General features: G+C 31.8%; 1 protein-coding gene across 1 annotated transcript; it reads right to left on the reverse strand.

The window, feature by feature from the left end:
* Positions 1-1,249: 1,249 nt before the first annotated feature.
* On the reverse strand, positions 1,250-14,207 carry LOC139496237 (uncharacterized). Its single transcript, XM_071284735.1, has 10 exons — positions 13,912-14,207; positions 9,688-10,209; positions 9,094-9,146; positions 8,802-8,930; positions 8,050-8,113; positions 5,308-5,393; positions 4,486-4,553; positions 2,977-3,717; positions 2,443-2,546; positions 1,250-1,753 (listed from the first exon to the last, which is right to left on the reverse strand). The coding sequence occupies exons 2-10, from the start codon at positions 10,145-10,147 to the stop codon at positions 1,287-1,289; spliced, it is 2,172 nt and encodes a 723-aa protein (XP_071140836.1). The 5' UTR covers positions 10,148-10,209; positions 13,912-14,207; the 3' UTR covers positions 1,250-1,286.
* Between the last annotated feature and the right edge of the window lie 8,930 nt (positions 14,208-23,137).

Here is a 23,137-nt window from a genome sequence, read left to right on the forward strand (position 1 = left end):
ACATTTCAAAAGAATTCTGGTTGTGTTCCCTCTATATATCCTGCAGAACTAGAAATTAAAGAAACAACAGACACGGCTTCCTATGCCTTGTTTTCAGACTTAAACATCAAATTTGACATCAGCGGTCACCTCAGTACCAGACGATATCGGACGCTTTCAATTTTTAAATAATCAATTTCCCTAACCTTAGTAGTAATATATTAACTTCACCTGTATATGAGATTTACCAACTCGTTCGGTGTTAAAGAGCTTGCAGCTGCTACTTTTTAAAATTTTACGACACAAGTGTCTTATTAGCAGAACTTTGTGAATCAATGGTATGTCAAAGAACGTCTCGTCCTTTTTCTAAAATAGTTCCTCGGAAGATACCAAGACCTTTTCCGTATCAAATTCACAAATAATACAACATGGGCTTGAAGTATAGATTCTATGGATATGATCATAACGTGTTACAGTATTCTTTGTTAATTAATACTTTTACTGTTGAGTCTTATTTTGGTAATATCAATTTGACGGAGCTCGGTACTTATGCATCCCGTCATTGTGTTATTGTACTATGGTAAATGTTTGTATTCTTATTTTTCGTTTTTGCTAATTTACTTTGTCTATATGCGTTTTGTTTTTCTTTGTTGGCATTTTTGTAGGCATATTTGTTCGTTTCTTAGTGATTAAGACTATACTACAAATTATGTTGGCTGTTGTTATCCTGATTTTAACATGTTTACCTATTATATCTGTTTGTTTTGTTCACACATCGTGGCAATATATGGAATTTTTTGCGTCTATTATACAAGTGAGAGATTTTGCTATCTATAAAACCAAGAAAAATCAACCATTTTCTATATACAAAAATGCCTGTACCAAGTCAGAAATATGACAGTTGTTATCCATTCGTTTGATGTGTTTGAGCTTTTGATTTTGCCGTTTAATTAGGGACTTTCCGTTTAGAATTTCACTCGGAATTCCGTATTTTTATTATTTTATTTTTGACTGCTTTATCCTATTTTCCCTATTATGGCTGTTATAAAGTTATAAACTATAAACTTGAATATACCATTAAGTATGTCCATTTTCACATAACGCTAAAATTACTACCGTGTGGGTGATATATTTTTTTGTATTTGTTATATTATATTCTTTACAAATGTTTTTCGTACACAGAATGTATTTTTGTGTAAACAAAGTAGTCATATATCTGACTTTTTCTATGGAATATCTTTCTTGAGGTTTTATGAAAACGAAGAGTTTATATATAATATATTTATTGAATAATTCGTGCCTTATTGTTAGTCAATATTCAGTTCTTTCCTAAATATAGCTTTCAAAGCATTGCAATAATATGGATTAATTTCAAGTTTATTGTCTTCACTTTCTTCTAATGTTTTGTAAAACTTTAGTGGATAAATTGGAATGAACTCCAAGGGTGAATGTCCTATATTTTCCATAAAGACAGGTATTAGTTTGCACATTTTCATATTCAAACTAAGTGACAGATGAAGTAAAGTTTGCACTATGTGTCTTAAAATGTTTGCCCGTTCATAGAATCTAGTGATTAGCACAAATATGTTTTTATATTTTAATAGCGGTTTGATGTCAAATACACTTCTGCCAGGAAGAAATATCGCATCCTGTGTGTCACCTGTAAGTCCCATCACTGTTGCCTTCAAATGATTTAAATATCTTTCTGCCAATGCTCCATCTTCCTTTTGATCCGAATGAAGGATCGCCACGTCCTCAGTACATATTTCTTTATCTGAAAAAAAATGAAAATACCTGATTATATATTCCCTAGCCACCAAACCCACTTTGCCTATGATAGCACCACTTTCATGTTTCACGTAGTCCTGCTATCTAGAACCTACTTATTTAATTGTCAGATATGTTTGTGTTTAAAATTGTCGATGAAAAGTTCGCTACTTGACATTAGAAGAAACACGATTGCTCTGATTATTTAATAATATAATGGTTTTTTTTATAACTTTGACCACAAGATAAATCAAAAATACGATTAGGCCACTATAACTAAATAAAACTGTTCAAACTATTGGTGAATATGTGCATGTTATGGTTTTAGAGAATAATTTCAACAACAGTAAACGGAGATGTGGTATGATCTCATGAGTTTAAAGGTTCCATTGCTATCTTTCGCCTTTTTTTTTGTCTTTCAAAAGTATAAGAAGTAGTGATAATAAATAAATAAATTGCATGAAATATCTAACTTAAATTTTTTCATTTTTTTTCTTTTTCAGCACTCAAACTGTAGTTACCTTTTACATTATTTTATTTGTATAGAAAAAAAAAAAATAAACTTATTGAAAAATGTTACAATTATTTCTTATAGTATCACTTATAAATTTTCCACACATAATAATTCATCTTATTTTTTAGTTTAACTAAAACGACTCACAAAGAAATTATTATAATATGTATCTCATTACGTACATATACTATAAGGATCTGGATCTTCTATGCTGTGGTCGTCTTCTCTTAGATCCACATTTAATGCTTGGTAACAGGTACATTGTTTTCTCTTGGAGTTCGTTCTCCTAGTTATAGAAATAGGATTTATACTTACTAAAACTTTAAAATAATTTATTGAAGGAAAGAAATAAAATTATTACTCAACAAAAATTATATTAAAAAAATATTTTATTATGTTTCGAAATTATTTCTTATAACTTTTCAATCAACATATAAGATGCTTAAATATTTACTCAGCATATTTCAATGTTCGAATTATTCACTATGAGTTAAGTAACTTATTGCTTTTTACCTTAAACTTCAAAATTATTTAGGTAAAATAACTGTATAAATAATGCTATTATTTATTTGGTGATTTTATATTATAAGTATAACAAATGTCTATGCAACCCTCATTTAAAGAATGATAGGTTTCAAAAGTATGGGTTTTGTTGTTGTTATTGATTATGTCTCTGTTCTGACAATTTAAAGCACGTTCCGCTTTTGAAGACTTACATATTTTCCTTTGAATCTTTGGGGGATGTTTCCAATCTTTTATTTTTTGATTTTGGCAGTTGTTTTTCCATCCAGTCCCTTAAACCAAGTCCATGTCTTGGTTTCGAAAAAAAGAACTGATGATCTGTTTTATTCACAAGCTGTTCAATTTCATTTGACAAACTTCGAAGAACAAGTTTGGTATCAGTAACATTCAATGCATCATCGACTTCACTAATACATTTTGAACATCTTATCATCTGGTGTGGTATTGCAGGCTGACTTTGTTTAACTTCAACAGTCGATTCTAATTTAGATGGCTTTCCTTTTGAAAGATATGCACTGCATACTTTTCGATCTTTCTTAGTTGCAGCATCGTCCTTATGTTTCTTTCCAGGTCTATTTCTAGTTGAACACATTTCCCAAGACACATTTTTCTTTGCATCTCCATTTTTGGTAGCAATGTGTGGTCTTTTTTCGTTTATATTTTTGTAATCGTTTTTTGATTGTAGTTCTGTGATTAATGAATGTGCATATCGATGAGGTAAGGGAGGATTCATTGACCCGGATAAGATGGACTCCTGAGTGACGTTTATAACTGTTGATACTGTTTCCTGCGCAAGTTCTGGTCTAAGGTAACGAGGTTTCAGACGTTGATGTTGATGTAAAATTCTTTTTTCTCTACAGATATCATTCGCATGCGGAATCGATATAAACTCGTTAGGTTGATCAGCAGCAGAGTCAGATGGCTGTTTTTGTAACCTGAATAAAATTTATAGATCACGAGGATGATTAAACAAAATCATTGAGGATCTTAAAATTGACGGACCAAGTGTTTTTTGGTTTTTTTTTATATTTACATAAACACTATTTATATTTCTGATACAGTTTAATTAACAAAACATTATAAGTTACTATTACAATAAAAAGAAACATTTGAATATATTACCAGCATGCAGAGGCAGATTTAGGGGGGGGCCCAGGGGGCCCGGGCCCCCCCTTTTTGGGAAAAAAATTGGTTGCTTATATAGGGAATCACTGAAGCGAGACTGGAGCGGGCCCCCTCTTAGGTCAGTCAGTGGGGCCCCACTTATGAAAATTTCTGGATCCGCCACTGGCATGCTCGTTGACAAGATGCAGTATATTATTGGGACTCCCCACTTTGAGAATTTTTTCCAAAGACATCACGTGTTAACTAACAAATATCGAAGGTTCATCATGTCATTTTTATACCACTAGCTAATATTTTGAATGAGTTGAGATTCTTTTTAACAATTTGACTGAGTAATTTTGCATGGTGCATGATGGACATGCAACAATGCTTACCCTGTCGTCGCACCAGTCTCACTCCTTTTGGAGTACATGTGATTCCCTCAAGTTATTATTTTTACTGTGATTTACCTCATTCTAATCGATTTTGATTTGAACTTTGGAAAACTTCTGTAAGATTAATTTAAAAAATCATCTTCACTTGCATATAAAAATTACTTTATAATTCCAGGAATAACATTCTCATAATAATTTAGGTACCTGCATTGTGATTGTTCTTTTACTGTGTCTGTGTTAGACTCTGTTGTGTCTGTCGTTTGGCATATAATCTGGAAATGAAATCCAAACACATAAACTTGTGTGGTGTGAATCATTATTAGTTATCTTTTTTTTAGGGAAAAGGCATTTCATCAATTTAAATCAAAAGATAAATAAATGCAAAACCGGCACCCATTTGCAGTACCACCTAAGGTTCTTTAACACCCCAAATGTGGAATAATCAATGATTTAGACTATAACATTAACTGTAATTTCTTTGAAGCATATTCAAGTAATTTGTGAAGAAACATAAAACTTTGTATTCAAGGTGCAAACAATTAGAATGACAAATGTGAAATGTGCCCACTTTGAGACATAACTGTATATAATCCCTAGCATCTTTGGAAGACACATCGAAACACTACCAAAGATTGATTTTTATTACACAGTTATATACCGTATTCCATTATATACGAGCAAACGAAAGTAAACCACATGTCGACAGCTGAGGTCAGTTTTATCAAAGATAAATTACCTACATGTCTTTTCTGGTTTTGGTTTGTTGTTATTTCATTGATGTTTACCCTTAATTTACTTTAATTTATTTATGTAAAATAAAGAATGATAAAAAATATTAAATGAACAAAACCTCAGTAATTTTAAAACTCACTGTGTATCTTTTATCTTTTACACACTCTGCGATGTCCCTTTAAACCGTATATTATTCTTTTCTACAATAACAATTATTTCAATTGCATGGTATCATAAAAGCAAAACAAAAAACCCTAAATAACCAACTTAATTAAAATTGGGCTGAAAGAATACCTGATTTTTAAATGTTGATTTGTCTCCATTCAGTGCCTGTTGTATTATTTGGTTCCTTGGCAATGCAGTTTGAACAGCAGGTAGATCTGTAATATGAGATAGTATACTTTGAAAATAGATATTGATACATATTTGGACCATAAGATTTACGTTTTAGGTGAAAATATATAAGTTATGTATACTTCACGTTCTCCTGTGTGTAATTTCGCCTATTGCCTTTTGCTACATTTAAATGGCAAAATCAAAAGGTCAAACACTCCAAACGAATAGATAACAACTGTTATATCTTTTTAAAATATTCACTGGGAAAACATTACTTTTTGTACAATGATTGCTTTTGTTCTAAAAGTTTGTTTAAGGATAAAGAAAAATAATTACAAGACAGATGATAATTGAAAACGTTTCTAGATATACATGAATATAAAGGTACACCATTACGGATGCCAATTATTTTTAAATCTTCATAATTTAAAACCAGGTGCTCCGCAGGGCGCAGCTTTATACGACCGCAGAGGTCGAACCCTGAACAGTTGGGGCAAGTATGGACAAAACATTCAAGCGTGATACAGCTCTGAATTTGGATTGTGATCAAATTTTTGACATTACATGGTTTTTTTTACACAAAACAAATGTCAAGATTTTACAAATCAATTAAAGATTTCTTCTTCAAACTTTTTAAATCTAAAATTAAATAGTTGATCATGACACAGCATAGGTTTCTGACACAGAACGAATGTGGTCTAATGCACCTAAAAGTTTTTCTTTGCCTTTGAGCAATTCACTATGCTGTTGAATATTAATCCTCTCTAAAAAATGTTTGAAGAAATTTTCTTTTTATTTATGAAATCTGAAATGAGAAAAATTTCAACCCCCCCCCCCTTTTTTTCACATCCCCGTTTCCCTTTTTCCAAAACTGATATCAATTCAAATTTCTAATGGAGTTTGCAACAATAACTACTCTTTTAAATACATCATAAAATATTAAAATGTAAATAAAGTGCTTGTTATCACTGAATGGTAAAGATTGGTTGGTAGTAAAAGTGAATATACATTGTTTATTGTATAAAACAATAAAAAAAACTTCATCAGCAACATTTTATATTGGCAAATTTCCAATGAAGTTATTTACATAAAGTTATTGGCAAATAAAAATAGAAAATGACATCATAGTCATGTCTGGCAAATGTCCAACATACATTATCTAAAAACATTTTAGATAAGATAAGGAAAAAAAGCTTCATCAGCAACATTTTATATTGGCAAATTTTCAATGAAGTTATTTACATAAAGTTATTAGCAAATAAAAATAGAAAATGACATCATAGTCATGTCTGGCAAATTTCCAACATATATTATCAACTACTATTCTATACAAAGAAAGATAACTCCAATTGAAAATTAATTGCTATTGCACAATATTGTGCAATTAGATATTTCTTGCTATTGTGCAATACTGTGCAATTGAAAATTTCTTGCTATTGCACAATACTTGATATGGAATCCTGATTTGGACCAACTTGAAAACTGGGCCCATAATCAAAAATCAAAGTACATATTTAGATAAAGCATATCAAATAAGCCCAAGAATTTAATTTTTGTTAAAATCAAACTTAGTTTAATTTTGGACCCTTTGGACCTTAATGTAGACTAATTTGAAAACTGGACCAAAAATTAAGAATCTACATACACAGTTAGATTTGGTATATCAAAGAACCCATTTATTCAATTTTTGATGAAATCAAACAAAGTTTAATTTTGGACCCCCATTTGGACCGACTTGAAAACTAGGCCAATAATAAAAAATCTAAGTACATTTTTGGATTCAGCATATCAAAGAACCCCAAGGATTCAATTTTTGTTAAAATCAAACTAAGTTTAATTTTGGACCCTTTGGACCTTAATGTAGACCAATTGGAAAACGGGACCAAAAATTAAGAATCTACATACATAGTTAGATTCGGCATATCAAAGAACCCCAATTATTCAATTTTTGATGAAATCACACTAAGTTCAATTTTGGACCCTTTGAGCCCCTTATTCCTAAACTGTTAGGACCAAAACTCCCAAAATCAAACCCAACCTTCCTTTTATGGTCATAAACCTTGTGTTTAAATTTCATAGATTTCTATTTACTTATACTAAAGTTATGGTGCAAAAACAATGCTTATTTGGGCCCCTTTTTGGCCCCTAATTCATAAACTGTTGTGACCTCAACTCCAAAAATCAATCCCAACCTTCCTTTTGTGTTCATAAACCTTGTGTTAAAATTTCATTGATTTCTATTTACTTATACTAAAGTTATTGTGCAAAAACCAAGAATAATGCTTATTTGGGCCCTTTTTTGGCCCTTATTTCCTAAACTGTTGGAACCAAAACTCCCAAAATCAATCCCAACCTTCCTTTTGTGTTCATAAAACTTGTGTAAAAATTTCATAGATTTCTATTCACTTAAACTAAAGTTATAGTGCGAAAACCAAGAAAATGCTTATTTGGGCCCTTTTTGGCCCCTAATTCCTAAAATGTTGGGACCAAAACTCCCAAAATCAATCCCAACCTTCCTTTTGTGGTCATAAACCTTGTGTTAAAATTTCATTGATTTCTATTCACTTTTACTAAAGTTAGAGTGCGAAAACTAAAAGTATTCGGACGACGACGACGACGACGACGACGACGCAGACGACGACGCCAACGTGATAGCAATATACGACCAAAAAATTAAAATTTTTGTATTTTTATATCTACCTAATTTATGTTTCCAAATATGATAAGAATTGGTGTGTTCTGGAGGCTCTAGCGTTTTACCGACCTAATAAAATATAAATTGTCATTTACAAAACTTTTATAAGCTGGTAACGATTAATAGCTTGACATAAAATATATTATATAAATTTCTGTGTTATTCTTAAGACAATATGTAACAGCCGGTTGTTTTAAGCTGTTTTTGTCGTTTTAATAATGTCTAATTGGCATACCTTTCTCATCTCTCTTAATTACATATATTTTAACAGTTTTTCTGTGGTTGATAGGGAATGAAAATTCACCACTATTTCTGCAAAAGTCATGTCTTTTATTGTAAAATCATGGTTTGTTATAGAGTGGTGTCTGTTTTGATATATAGGTGGCCTTCGGCTGTCATCTGCCCATTGGGTTATTTTCTCTTTGGTATAGTCCCCATTTCTTTTTTTAATTTTATGATATATAATAACATTACGTTCGATCATTTACGACTGTATTGTGAGAGGATCGTGGTCTCTTCAAGTTAATTTTTAGTTGCAGTCCAGATTTCTTGTCCTTCATCCATTACTGGGTGCTTTGTTTTACTGTTTGTCAAGTTTTCACCAATGAAGTTATGACCAGGCATTGTTCGGGAGGTAACTAATGATTAATTGAATATTCGTGAATATGAAGAGAAAGGAAAACCATATTATAAATTCCATCCGACAAATGATGGCATTTTAACACATTAAAGTATATTTAAAATCAATAAAACTTACACGGGTCAGCATTTTCTTCAGCTCGTTCAGTTTGACATACTCTTTTTTATTTTTTATTTCTAATTCTTGTATATCTAATTCAGTAGTCATGGTTATCTGTTTAATTTCTGAATTTGTGATTCCTTCTCCCTGTGATTTAATAAAAGAAAAGTAGAATTAAATCATAACTGTTAACAAAATGTCTTAAACTGAACCGAGGCAAAATAAGATCGTGTTTTCATAATTCTATGTTATTTTAATACAAAACCATCATCAATAAAGATTGATAGAACTTTAAATAAAAATGTCTTACGTTCCTTTGTAGTTCATTCAGTTGTCTCTGTATGTCATCAATGCTTGCTTGACCTGTAAGAGTTATTATAAGAATAATATGTATTATGCATTTCTTTATAATAAAAGCAGGTACTGCTATACAAATGCTTATAATTCTTTCTTCTTTGAGTTATCATCTAACTTTGATCTTAGCATTTCATGGACAGATGTGTTGCATGCATCCAAAATTGTGTTACTAATGACAGTATATATCCTGTTATATGAAAAACCCATAAATCCGAAAAAATGAAATATGTATTATATAGTTAAATTAAAATGATTTCTTCATACTACGGAATAACTTAATTCTTGTTTTTCTCTACAAAGTCCCTAAACTTGTCCCCATAAAAAGTAATTGGATGGTGCACCAAAATAATGAACATGTTGTGGTGTGATGAAGGTTCTGTAAAAATGCCTTTAAATTTTATTACTGGTCGTAGTTGTAGATTGACTCGTCTATGCTAGATACGGAGACATAGGATGAATATCGCGGCTAAGGAGACACAAAAAATGCAAAAAACAAATGTTGATATTAATTCATTGAGGATATTTAGTATTGTTAATTGATCCTTACCTGCAAACACGATAAAACCTTTGTCGCGTATGTCACAAAACCTTTTACGTAAACATCCTGGTCTTCTTAGATGACTCTCAATACTATCGGCTACATCACAGCATTGTTTAAAATAAGAGTCAAACTCATCCCTAGTGATATTCGTATTTGGTAAATGAGATAATTTGTTTCTAATTCGACATAGAGTGTCTAAATGTGAATTAATGGTTGTTTCTCCAAACAAATATTTCAAAATCTTTATTGAAAGACTTAAATCGAATTGTTGATAACCTTTCTGTGGACTTTCGAATATATAAATTTCTTCAATCTTGCTGAAAAATGTTCTCCCTCTAATAGATGCGTACCAATCTGGAAGTTGGGTGTGATTCATTAAGGATTCCAGACGATCTCGCAGTATCTCTGGGAATACATCTATCGTTAATTTATTAAGAATGGGTAGATACATGTTATACTCTTCCATTGTAACTTTGTCTTTTTATCGTCGTTATTCTGAAGAATTTCTAAAACTTGTATGTGCAAAACCTGAAAGTAGAATTGATAAAATTCATACAAAATTTGCTGTTCCATTCTTTTCAGTAAAATGATCTGGGTTAAAGTTTAATATAACTGATTCAGCTGACTCTGAAACTTTAATCGTTGCAAAATATGAAATAGTCTAACTCTTTCCTGACATTGCAGATATATCATAGTTTCAACTTATTTTCTTTTTATTACAACCAATTTTGTGTCATTTATAACCCTTTAATTTTATCTTTTATTGATGTGCTGCATGGAAAGAAAGAACGAAACTAACTGTTCCTCACTCAAGATGATAAAACGAGCAACTATAGCAGTATTTAAATGGCAATTTATACTACAAATAAGAAGAAATGATATGCTTTCCAATGATATTTATCACTATAAAACAATGAAATATTTCAACAAAGAAAAACAAAATGGCATATAGACAAAGCACATCAACAAAAAATGAAAGACCAGAGCACAACCCATTGCTGATCATTGCTGGGATGCATAACTACAGGCCAATAAATGGACTTAAAAGTGAAGGTTTATAATTTACAAAGACAAGTATGAGAACAAAATTACAATTAATTAAGAAGATAAACAACGTCAGAAACTACAGTATATACTTGAAGGATCTCATCATTGGAAATAGTCACATTTGTTCTAGAGCCAGTTGTTGGAATGATAGGGGTTATGTCCTTATCATATAAATATGATGGTATGATAAAAAAAAAAACACCTAACGGAAGTGATTATGCTTGATTTTCTTATGATGAAAACTTTTAATCCTATAAGTTGTGTTCTGGAACTGGCATGTCAGTAACTACTAGTATCCCCTTGTTAATGTATGTATCATTATCTTTTTATTTATTGAATATAATGCATATTTGTACCCATATGGGTTGAAGGCATACATAAATCAACATAGTAATTTTACAATACATCATACAGAAAAAACCAACAAAAGAACCAAACATTATATACATATATGCATACATATATGTATCTATCATGCAGTTGTTGAGTCCACCCTCCTCAGTGACCATGACCTTTTAACAAATGAAGCAGCATACTGCATAATTGACGGACAAGAAAGACATAAAACCAATTTATCCAATTATCAGTTTGCTTAGTTATTTTTTTTCGTGTTTATTTATTCTTTAGGGCTAGAAACATGGGAGTTGGTTGAGATCTAACAAAACATGTGTATTCCAGACGCATTTTTGCACCTGTCCTAAGTCAGAAGCCTTTGTTTGTCTTGCATGCTCTTTTATACAATACATTTACATGTTTCGGAGTTTAGAGTGACGTTCATTGTCACTAAACTAGTGCATATTCTTCTTTAGGGACAAGTTAACCTCCGGAAACAGGATTTTCTCGTTGTGTGAAGAGCCGTTGGTGGCTTTCGACTGTTTTCTGCTGGGTTGTTGTCTCTTTTATACATTGCCAATTTCCATTCTCACTTTTTCAAGACCATCATTTATTATTTGTGAAGTTGATATTATATATCAACAATATATTTATCAACGGAATATTTATCAACAAGGTCTTGGTATCTTCTAATGCATATTTTAAGAAAAATTACTAGTCGTTCTTTGAAAACCCTATTTCGTCAACTTTCTGGTCAGACACGGGTAACGTCTTATTAAATATGAGTAGCAGCTACAAGCTCTTCTTTGGAAATTGATATCCCATTTGCAGGTGAAAATGGTTAAATGCTACTAACATGGGAAAAACTGATAATTTAAAATTGAAATCGTTTCGTGTCATAGACTCCTGTACTGAGATGACCACTCATGTCAAATTCGAGGTATACATATAAAAATGAAGCGGAGGAAGCCATGTCTCTTGTTTCTTTGTTTTCTTTTTCTGGGGAGAATATATTAATGGAACCAAATCAGAAACGTTCGGATTATAAGTAGAAATAACATCATCAATTTATATCTGAATGTTGTTATTTTTATACAAAGTTGATTGCATCCTAATAAATAGACTAAACCTTGCATATCAAGATGCGACATGAAAACAGAATATTGATACGATCATGCACATTTTTATTTGGATGCAGCCATCGTAATTGTTGGCAAAAGACTCCTCAGTTGTGATCGAGTATACTTTAAATAGTATAAATTCTGAATAACAATAACTTTTTATTAATCTTTTGCAACATATTTCTAAATATAACTGATGTTTATGCATCTTTTTGGGGAAATGGTGATGTTCCATTACTGATATTTAGTAAATAGGATTTTAATTTATTCATCTTTGAATGTTTTATTATAAGTTTCGGATATTTCAAACGTTGGGTCCCAAATCATACAGCAAGGGGATTTCTTTCTAACAGGATTATTGTGGTGTTTTTTTATTATCACCCCGCGGAATGACTGGTCACCCAATAGTCCGTTCGTCCTTTTCAAATGGTTTCCGCTTTACATCTAGAGAACTGTTATACTTGACATGTATATTAACCAACACCAGAGAATGTGCCATAATGTTTGTTCACATTCCCAGGTGAAAAGTCAAGGTCGAAAACTTTGGTTTCAGTTGACACCACCACATGTCCTATGGTTAAGATCTTGTCCGCTCTACGTCTTGAGAATCGTTATGATTTCAAAGTTCCTACTTGACAAGTTTATTAACCAACACCAGAGGGGGTGTCAAAATGTATGTTCAACTGCCTATGTCAAAGGTTAAAGGTAACAAAAATTTGGTTTCAGTTGACAACCCCATGTCCTTTTGTAAATATGGTGTTCGCTCTATATCTTGAAAATTGTGATGATTTCAAACTTTACTTAACATGTATATTTAACTACACCAGAGGGTGGCTCATAATGAATGTACAACTTCCTACGTGAAGGGTCAAGGTAACAAAAATGTCCTATGATAAAGATATTTTTTTTACATCACATGTTATTGATTGATAACCGGATTTGTTATCACATAAGCAACACGGCGGTGCCACATGTGGAGCAGGATCTGCTTACCCTTTTGGAGCACCTGAGATCACCCCTAGTTTTTGGTGGGGTTCGTGTTGCTTATTCTTTAGTTTTCTATGTTGTTTCATGTGTACTATTGTTTGTCTTTTTGTCTTTTTCATTTTTAGCCATGGCGTTGTCAGTTTATGTTCGATTTATGAGATTGACTGTTCCTCTGGTATCTTCCGTCCCTCTTTTATTCACAGCGGACCCACAGAGATGACACCCATCTAAATGATGTCTCGTTGATTTTATACCATGTAAATTGTCATTGATAAACAACTATTCTTATTTATGATATTGATACCTTAATTACGTGTGCTAAACGGTGAGACAAATAAAACAAAAAACTGCTAGCATAAAGTTTTCTGATTTGATGAGGTTCACTCACTCCGGCTTAAGAGACTTCAGATTTTTAAAAATCTTTGTACAAAAACAAAATATGTAATCGTTTAAATAGAAGTGGATCGTCGGAGGCATTTGAAGACATGCTGCTACCGAATTCATCCTTAAAAATATACGCAGGCGCACTTATTCCATCAAGATTGTAAGACGTTTTGGTTAATGTTCTATTTCCATCGAGGAATATGCAACATCAATGTCATAAAATTTGCTGGAACGAGATGGAATGGATTTCACAACATTATGAAATACCCATTTAATTGTTGGATTGATATACCCCACAAAAACAGATTTTTTATTCTTTTAAAATTTTCTGATTTATGTAAAAGCAACAAAAAAATACTTACTTCATCGCATTCATGTCCAACAAATATAGTGATTTATTCCAACGGGGAAATAACCGGAAAACAAACATAAATATTGTGGGTGTAAGACTGGTTCCGTTACACTGTATTGTATGTATAGAAACAAGTATACAGCCAACCATAGTTTTCTTTGTACGAAATCGAGTCTTTATGTTTATTTTCCGCTGTTCTTCTTTGTTTAACATATATTTTTTACGATATAATAGGTATAAGAAATAAGAGTCAAACTAACTTTTAAAATCGTACTTTATTATACAATAACTTCGTATCTTTCGATTGTTTTGTAAAATGGTAGGCAATATAACCGACCCTGTTTAATGATTCAAACAGAAGAGAACCAGTCAATGTTATCTTACGATCCCGTGTCATAAAAAGTGACTCATACAGGTAGTTCCGCGAAATTCAAATGATAAATATGATTGTTCTATTTATATTTTAGTGTTATGAATACACATTTAACACATATCAAGTAAATATGAATTAGAGAATTAATTGCTTGATTGATTGTTGTATGTGACTTTCAGCACTGTTTTATATTTCGTGGCATTCCGTTTTTTATTGGTTGAAGAATTCAGAGTACCCGGAGAGAACCAACGATCTTCTGCAGTGCAATTATAGAGGATGTTGTACGTCAATTAGACGAAAATGACAAAAAGTTGAAGCATCTAGAGGGCAACATACAAAAGTTGTGACTCAAGTAAATGAAAAATACAATTTAATCAAATATATATAATGAGTTTTTATGTCTTTTTTCATTTATCGAATTCTTTTTTCCTCTTGCAGAGTGCTCTTATACACTTTATGATATAATTCTGTTATTGTCAATCATCAATGCCCTTCTGATTCCAAAAATATTTTTTCCATTGGAATGCATTTTTTTCTCAAACCGTTTGATTAAATAAATCTCTTGATTTCGGAATGAAAAACTTAATATTCGAGACGATTACAGGCAAATTTCACTTTAGATCAGCTTGGTTATTCATTCAGGTTCATTTTAGTAAGTTTCTGATTACTGTGTTCAATGTTGATGTATGAGCCTTCCGGATGATTTAGTCCATAAATTAAAAGCTTTTGACGGTCGTAATTTTGGCCGCAGCCCTTTTGCGCCAATTACTGTTTTTCAGGGGTATCATTTGCGCCAATTTTTTTTTCTCCAAATGTATCATTTGCGCCACTATTCGGAACTCATTTGCGCCAATTTACCTGTACACATAGCTATCATAAATATTAGTGATTAAAATTTATTCTTATTTTGGCTTAAAAAATATAAAATTTGTTATTTTAAAACAGGTGGCGCAAACGTAGCATTGGAGAAAAAGGTTGTGGCGCAAAGGGACGCATTTTTGGCGCAAACGGATGTCTCCCATCTTTACAAAGCTATTATATTTATTGAAAGAACGAGTAGGTAGCAAAACAATTGAATTGTTTTAATAAGCCATTTACTTGAAAAAAATATGTACAATACAAGAGTTGCAATATTGCGAAAATAAACCAGTAGACAATGAATCAGTTTAAAAATGTCCAGAAAGCTGAAGCATACAATATAAAGATTCAAGTCAAGAACAAATGTAAGTTATGAGAAATTTACAGAACATTTCCGGTAAATTTGGATCAAAATCGAAAAACTTTCTGTTAGGAGAGTTCAATGTACAAAGGAATATAAGTTTAGAAAATAACCATTCCTTTATATAAAACATAATATTTTGTGCTATGAAATGAAAATTGACACAAGAGATCACTCACTTGTCATGAATTGACCATATTTTTGACCAAATGAAAAGTAAGTGTTCATATATTTTAATCTAGGGTAATTTTAAAGTCCTTTGTTTCTATAATGAGTCATTAGGAGGTATTTAAAAAATGGATGTGCGTAGACTTCAGAAGACACAATAAATAAGTCTTACCTACTTCATTTCCTTTACCTTTGATTGATGATATGTTTGCCCTCTTACAATATATGGGGCTAATTTTGCTTTATTACCTTTGATTTGAAGACCAGTTACTTTAACTTTAAGTTAAAAGGCGATGATACAGAGAAGACTGATTTTACCTGTCAAGAAAGACAGCTGGTAGCTGTTTTGGAGCTTGTGTGATCCTTCAAACTGATTACGATGAGGAAAAGTGAATAGGTATGTAACACACGAGCTCAGTTACTCGTAAAGGAAAGTTGCCTAATTGATTATTAGTCCGATCCTATTAGTTTATAATTCGAATAGACTATGAGCCGCTCAGATATATTTAGAACGCGCCGATGCAATCCGTGAAAATTTAGCAATAGGGAGCGTGTAATCGTTAGATATAGCTGCCAGTTTTAATACATCAAAGGCAAAGAAAATCATTGTGCCGACATTCTTCATTGAAAACCTTAAAAAAACAGAAAATGACAGTTTGACTGTCCCTTTGGTATCTTTCGTCCCTCTTTTAGACTGAAGAATCTGATTACGTAAATAACTGAAAAAGACAACCAAGTTCTTATAATCAATAATAGCAGCTTCAATACAACTTACGCAAGGAACTTTGTAAATATTCAAGTAAAAATTCAGGAATGAACAGGAAATGGTAAAATAGTCTGAAGATAAAAAAAAAAACTTTAAGAAGAAATTACCAACAAAACTTTTTACACATTATGACTAGGACAGGGAGTTGTCTCATTGACACTCATACCACATCTTCTTTTTTCTATATAAACCAGATCCGAACCACTCGCTATTATGCGATCACTGTTTGCACATCAGGTCAAAATGATTGTAAATGAGTGTGTGATTCCAGTTTATGTGCAGAAGACACTTAAAATGTTAAGTAAAGAAACAGATGTCGTGTGAACTACTACTTTTTAACATATATCCTCGCTTTGCTTTGAATCAAAGGGAAAAACACACAATACCAAACAACTTGGAATTAAATCATCAATGTACTCTGTGTGGGAATGGTCAAATTGTATATGTTAACAACATCGAAAACAAACAAAAATAAATACAAAGGAATACTAGACAACAGTAAGTTTAACAAATAAGCATTTTAAAAATGTTTCTCCCTTCATTTATTTCAAGCAACAAGTATTTTTTGCATTCTGCAGATAATAGACACGAACAAAACCGGATTTGTTTGTTTTCATCATGATTCATTTAGATGTAAAATTCCACTCTATTATAAAGATCAAGAAGTCTATTCAAGTCACCTCTTACTTCTTTAATTCTTTTATCATCGAAATTGGCAGTCAATATCAAATACGAAGGTTTTTACCTTTGCAGTTCATCAACAACATTCCTTAATGACTTGGAAAAATGCGCTTTCTGTTGATTCCGAGTGATAACTTGAGACACATGATCAAACCCTTGTCAAATTTACTTATGTCGTTTCTCGTGAAAAAAATAGAGATCAATATAAAAAAGAAAATGTGGTATGATTGCCAATGATACAACTTTCCACAAGAGACCCAATGACACATAAATTAACAGCTTCTGTTCACTTTATGGAGTTCGTATTTTGTTCTGTTATTTCACTTTTTACATATGCCCATGATATGCGTCATTTGAACTAGTATGGGTAATTGTGAAATCATACCACTTCTTACTTTTGTATATAAACGTTTTATTTTGCTATTTTGAAAACATTAACATGTTCATTCTATTCATCTGATAATTAAGTGGTACACTTTTCCTTTTTATTTAACACCTATTTGATATGACATTAACATATAAGAATAACACTTTTTATGGAGAAAAATTTTACGAGTGAGCAAAGTATCTATATTGATATACCATGAGGATTAAACAGACTATGAAACCGATCATACAGATACAGGTTTACTACTATCCTGATTAGCTTTGTTATTGGTAGCCTTTATTCGTATTTTGTTACCCGCTCCTCAACCCTTTTTATCGTTTTATTTACGGTACATTTTATAATGAGTGGCGCAGGAGCACCTGCGATGTGTTGTGTCTTGTGTAGTATTATTTGTCTGTTTGGTTTTTTTTTTCTTTTTTATACATGGCGTTTTTTCAGTTTATACCACACAGTTTCTCCATGAAGGTATACTATAAATAACTAAGTTGTGACATAGTTAAGGACTCATTGATTACCGTCTGTAGGTTACAACTGGTATACACTTGTAATTGACCTTAATGACCTGTACCAAGTCTGTAATTAAGTGGCTGGTGGTGCTATAACAGAGACAAAATGCCTGACTGAAACGAATACATTTCAACAGAGATCCAGGTGCTCCACAGGGCGCAGCTTTATACGACCGCAGAGGTCGAACCCTGAACAGTTGGGGCAAGTATGGACAAAACATTCAAGCGTGATACAGCTCTGAAGTTGGATTGTGATCAAATTTTTGACATTACATGGGTTTTTTTTACACAAAACAAATGTCAAGATTTTACAAATCAATTAAAGATTTCTTCTTAAAACTTTTTAAATCTAAAATTCAATATTTGACACAGCATAGGTTTCTGACACAGAATGAATGTGGTCTAATGTACTTAAAAAATTTTTTTTGCCTTTGAGCAATTCACTATGCTGTTGAATAGTAATCCTCTCAAAAAAATGTTTGAAGAAATGTTCTTTTTATTTATGAAATCTGAAATGAGAAAAATTTAACCCCCCCCTTTTTTTTCACATCCCCGTTTCCCTTTTTCCAAAACTGATATCAATTCAAATTTCTAATGGAGTTTGCAACAATAACTACTCTTTTAAATACATCATAAAATGTTAAAATGTAAAATAAAGTGCTTGTTATCACTGAATGGTAAAGATTGGTTGGTAGTAAAAGTGAATATGCATTGTTTATTGTATAAAACAATAAAAAAAACTTCATCAGCAACATTTTATATTGGCAAATTTCCAATGAAGTTATTTACATAAAGTTATTGGCAAATAAAAATAGAAAATGACATCATAGTCATGTCTGGCAAATGTCCAACATACATTATCTAAAATAAGGAAAAAAGCTTCATCAGCAACATTTTATATTGGCAAATTTCCAATGAAGTTATTTACATAAAGTTATTGGCAAATAAAAATAGAAAATGACATCATAGTCATGTCTGGCAAATTTCCAACATATATTATCAACTACTATTCTATACAAAGAAAGGTAACTCCAATTGAAAATTAATTGCTATTGCACAATATTGTGCAATTAGATATTTCTTGCTATTGTGCAATACTGTGCAATTGAAAATTTCTTGCTATTGCACAATACTTGATATGGAATCCTGATTTGGACCAACTTGAAAACTGGGCCCATAATCAAAAATCAAAGTACATATTTAGATAAAGCATATCAAATAAGCCCAAGAATTTAATTTTTGTTAAAATCAAACTTAGTTTAATTTTGGACCCTTTGGACCTTAATGTAGACCAATTTGAAAACTGGACCAAAAATTAAGAATCTACATACACAGTTAGATTTGGCATATCAAAGAACCCATTTATTCAATTTTTGATGAAATCAAACAAAGTTTAATTTTGGACCCCCATTTGGACCAACTTGAAAACTAGGCCAATTAAAAATCTAAGTACATTTTTAAATTCAGCATATCAAAGAACCCCAAAGATTCAATTTTTGTTAAAATCAAACTAAGTTTTATTTTGGACCCTTTGGACTTTTATGTAGACCAATTTGAAAACGGGACCAAAATTAAGAATCTACATACATAGTTAGATTCGGCATATCAAAGAACCCCAATTATTCAATTTTTGATGAAATCACACAAAGTTCAATTTTGGACCCTTTGGGCCCCTTATTCCTTAACTGTTAGGACCAAAAACTCCCAAAACCAAACCCAACCTTCCTTTTATGGTCATACACCTTGTGTTTAAATTTCATAGATTTCTATTTACTTATACTAAAGTTATGGTGCAAAAACCAAAAATAATGCTTATTTGGACCCCTTTTTGGCCCCTTATTCATAAACTGTTGGAACCAAAACTCCCAAAATCAATCCCAACCTTCCTTTTGTGGTCATAAACCTTGTGTCAAAATTTCATAGATTTCTATTCACTTAAACTAAAGTTATAGTGCGAAAACCAAGAAAATGCTTATTTGGGCCCTTTTTGGCCCCTAATTCCTAAAATGTTGGGACCAAAACTCCCAAAATCTATCCCAACCTTCCTTTTGTGGTCATAAACCTTGTGTTAAAATTTCATTGATTTCTATTCACTTTTACTAAAGTTAGAGTGCGAAAACTAAAAGTATTCGGACGACGACGACGACGCCAACGTGATAGCAATATACGACCAAAAAAATTAAAAATTTTGCGGTCGTAAGCTAATTTTGAAAATATTTTTGCTAATTATGAAAATATTTTCCCGTCGAATTCCCTGAATTCTGAGCTGTTGTAAAGCGTAGTTTGAGCGAACTATTGATGCTTGCGAAACAGTGGTTGACAGGAAATTCGACGTGACTTGTCCTATCAACTGTAGTATAACTAATGAAATGTGAGTTGTAAGTTGATAGAACTTGGGGGATAAAAAATTGTCATTTAAAAGACTGACCAGTGATAAAAAAATGCAATGAATGGCATTGCAGAGGTATTGCTACGTAGCTGAGATCTCCCCGTCACATGCGGAATGAAGGCTGGCTGTCAGGGGCAGGTTGGAGGGATTATTTTTGGTAAGACAAGAACTGCTAACGAAACTGATCAAAAGAAGAAGACAGCGTTATCTATCAAAATAATTTCAATAATGATTATTTTAACGCCTATGGTCTGACCGCTTTCTGACTGCTAAGCTATAAAATTCTCGACGAGACACAGAAACCAAAACAATCACCCGAAAGTCGTTATGGATCATTAAGAGAAGAACTTCTCAAACGAGCAATAAAATGCAGCTGTCGAAACAATTATAAACCAAATTATATGCTATATATTCAAATAATTTAACATTTGTGTTCGATCTATAAGTTCGAATGTCCCTCTGTTATATTTTGCCACTCTTTATAGAACTTTTTTGGCTTTTATTTTGTCGCCTTCTTGGATACTTATTATCATCAGTTTACGTTCAAATCCCAAAATAACGGAGCAGGTCTTAGACTTAAGAACATCATTACCCTCTCTTAGAATATCAGCTTCCGTTTTTCGGCAATAACTTTTATATACCTTTTTACTTTTGTACAAACTTAACAGTACTGATAGTTTAAAAAAAACCAGGATAAATACACATGTTGTTTGTTTGTTGTTTTTTTTTTGTTGTTTTTTTTATTTGGGGGGGGGGGGGGGTCTCAAATCCTCCAAAGTAAACTTTCATTACTATTTACCAATACAAAAAGTTTCAAAATATATCCTGTCATATTGACCCTTTATTGTTAAACTTTTCTTAGTAACCTACGAATCTTCTCCGACAGGGATCACTTAATACATGTTACACGATTCAGGTAAAACTGCGGACTTATTATGTTAATCAGTTCACCGATCTTTAGAGTATCACTAAAAGGCAGGTTATATCAGGTGCTCCCCTGCACGGGTTAAGGTGACTTTTTTGTATGACCGCCACATGTACACAGAAACTAACCTCGGGAAGGGTAAAACAAATCTGTATTATGATTTATGAATTGCGAACAGCGGTATACTACTGTTGCCTTTATTGATTTATTTCACTTGACTGAGTGGAGTTTTACCCGTTCGATCATAGACAGGTGTTTTGGTATAAACTGGTCAATGAAGTATCCAGTTATGGTCATTGATCCGGTTAAAACATATATATACACTATATGTGTATTCGCAAAGCGAATAATGAGACACAGTCGTTGATTTTCTTTTAAAACAAAGTGTAAAAACATGCAAAACATGTCACATTTTGGGTATTTGGATATGAAAATAAAACTATAACGATAAAAAAAAAACCGACGTATGTCGTTATTCTATTACGTTTTTAAATACTTTTTGTCTTCCTAATATTCCGGATGCTTATATTAGGGTAAGTTGCAAATAGAATGAATAATATTTAAGGAAGGAAAAAATAGGGTTCAAATAAAAAAGAAATTTATAGTACTAACTTATTTAATTCAGTATAAAATCCAGAACAAAAGTATCATCGTTGAAATACATGAAAACATAGAAAAAATAAAACAACAAAAGAGGCAGCAAAATACTATTATATATTATTTTTAAATCTCACATTTAAAATAATCTCACAATCAGAAGAAATGTTTCAAACGTAATAATACAATAGCTGATCATACTATAAAATACTCTGATGAGTCTTATGAAAGACGAAACGCTGGTCTGTCGTATTAAGTTATAAGCCTGGTACCTTTGATAACTATTAGCACAAATAAATGCTATAAATTTCAAACAATTTTATTCGTCCCATATCGTACAATCGATTCTTTTTTTCTTATATCTGTTTGGTGACACTGATAGATGATTAGAAATCAGTAATAATTATAACGTCAATCATCCTTATCACACACATCTTCAAATTGACTGTCATTATGCAAATTGAAACGTACATGTATGCTCCACCGGATCAGTTGAAATCACATTTGTATTTATTGTAATTTCTTTTTTTAATACAAGCAATAAAATATTCTCTTTATCATTTAGTTGGTCACTTTCTTTATTGATCTCATCGAAGTTAATGACTTAGCATCATTTTATGCATGAACTGTTCGTCACGTTTTCCAGATTTTTAGATAATGCATTTTGAAATTACGTTTTCAAATCACAACAATAAAGATTATCATCATGTTACACTAAGACGTTATGATTATTCTAATTTCCGATGTTTTAGCACTTACTTGCTGGTCATCTATATAAGACGCATCAGAATGCTGCGTATAGCAAACATACGAAAGGGTAACCGTCTCAGGCTAATCAGGTAAGTCAATTATTCGTTTCTTATAATCCTCAAAAATTATATTACACTTTTAATATTTCGACTTGTTTCTTACCGAATCCATATGCTTGGACATTAGGAAAATGTTCGATAACCCTATTGGTCGATTGTTTGTTTATGTTGGGTTTTTCAATATAAATAACTAAAGCGACTTTGGTTAATGATTTTTTTTAATGTAACAGGGTACAGAAAACAAATACCTTCTCACACACGGATTCTATATATAACGTCAAAATAGACAGAAACCAACTGTGTTAAAGAAAAACGTAAATGGCTGAGTGTCAATTGTAAAATAGCTCATGAGCATGGAACAACTCTGGGCCATTATATTTTCGCTTTGAAATACATGGAACTTCTGCCTTA

The sequence above is a fragment of the Mytilus edulis genome, chromosome 1 (assembly GCF_963676685.1).
Source record: "Mytilus edulis chromosome 1, xbMytEdul2.2, whole genome shotgun sequence".
Lineage (NCBI taxonomy): Eukaryota > Metazoa > Mollusca > Bivalvia > Mytilida > Mytilidae > Mytilus > Mytilus edulis.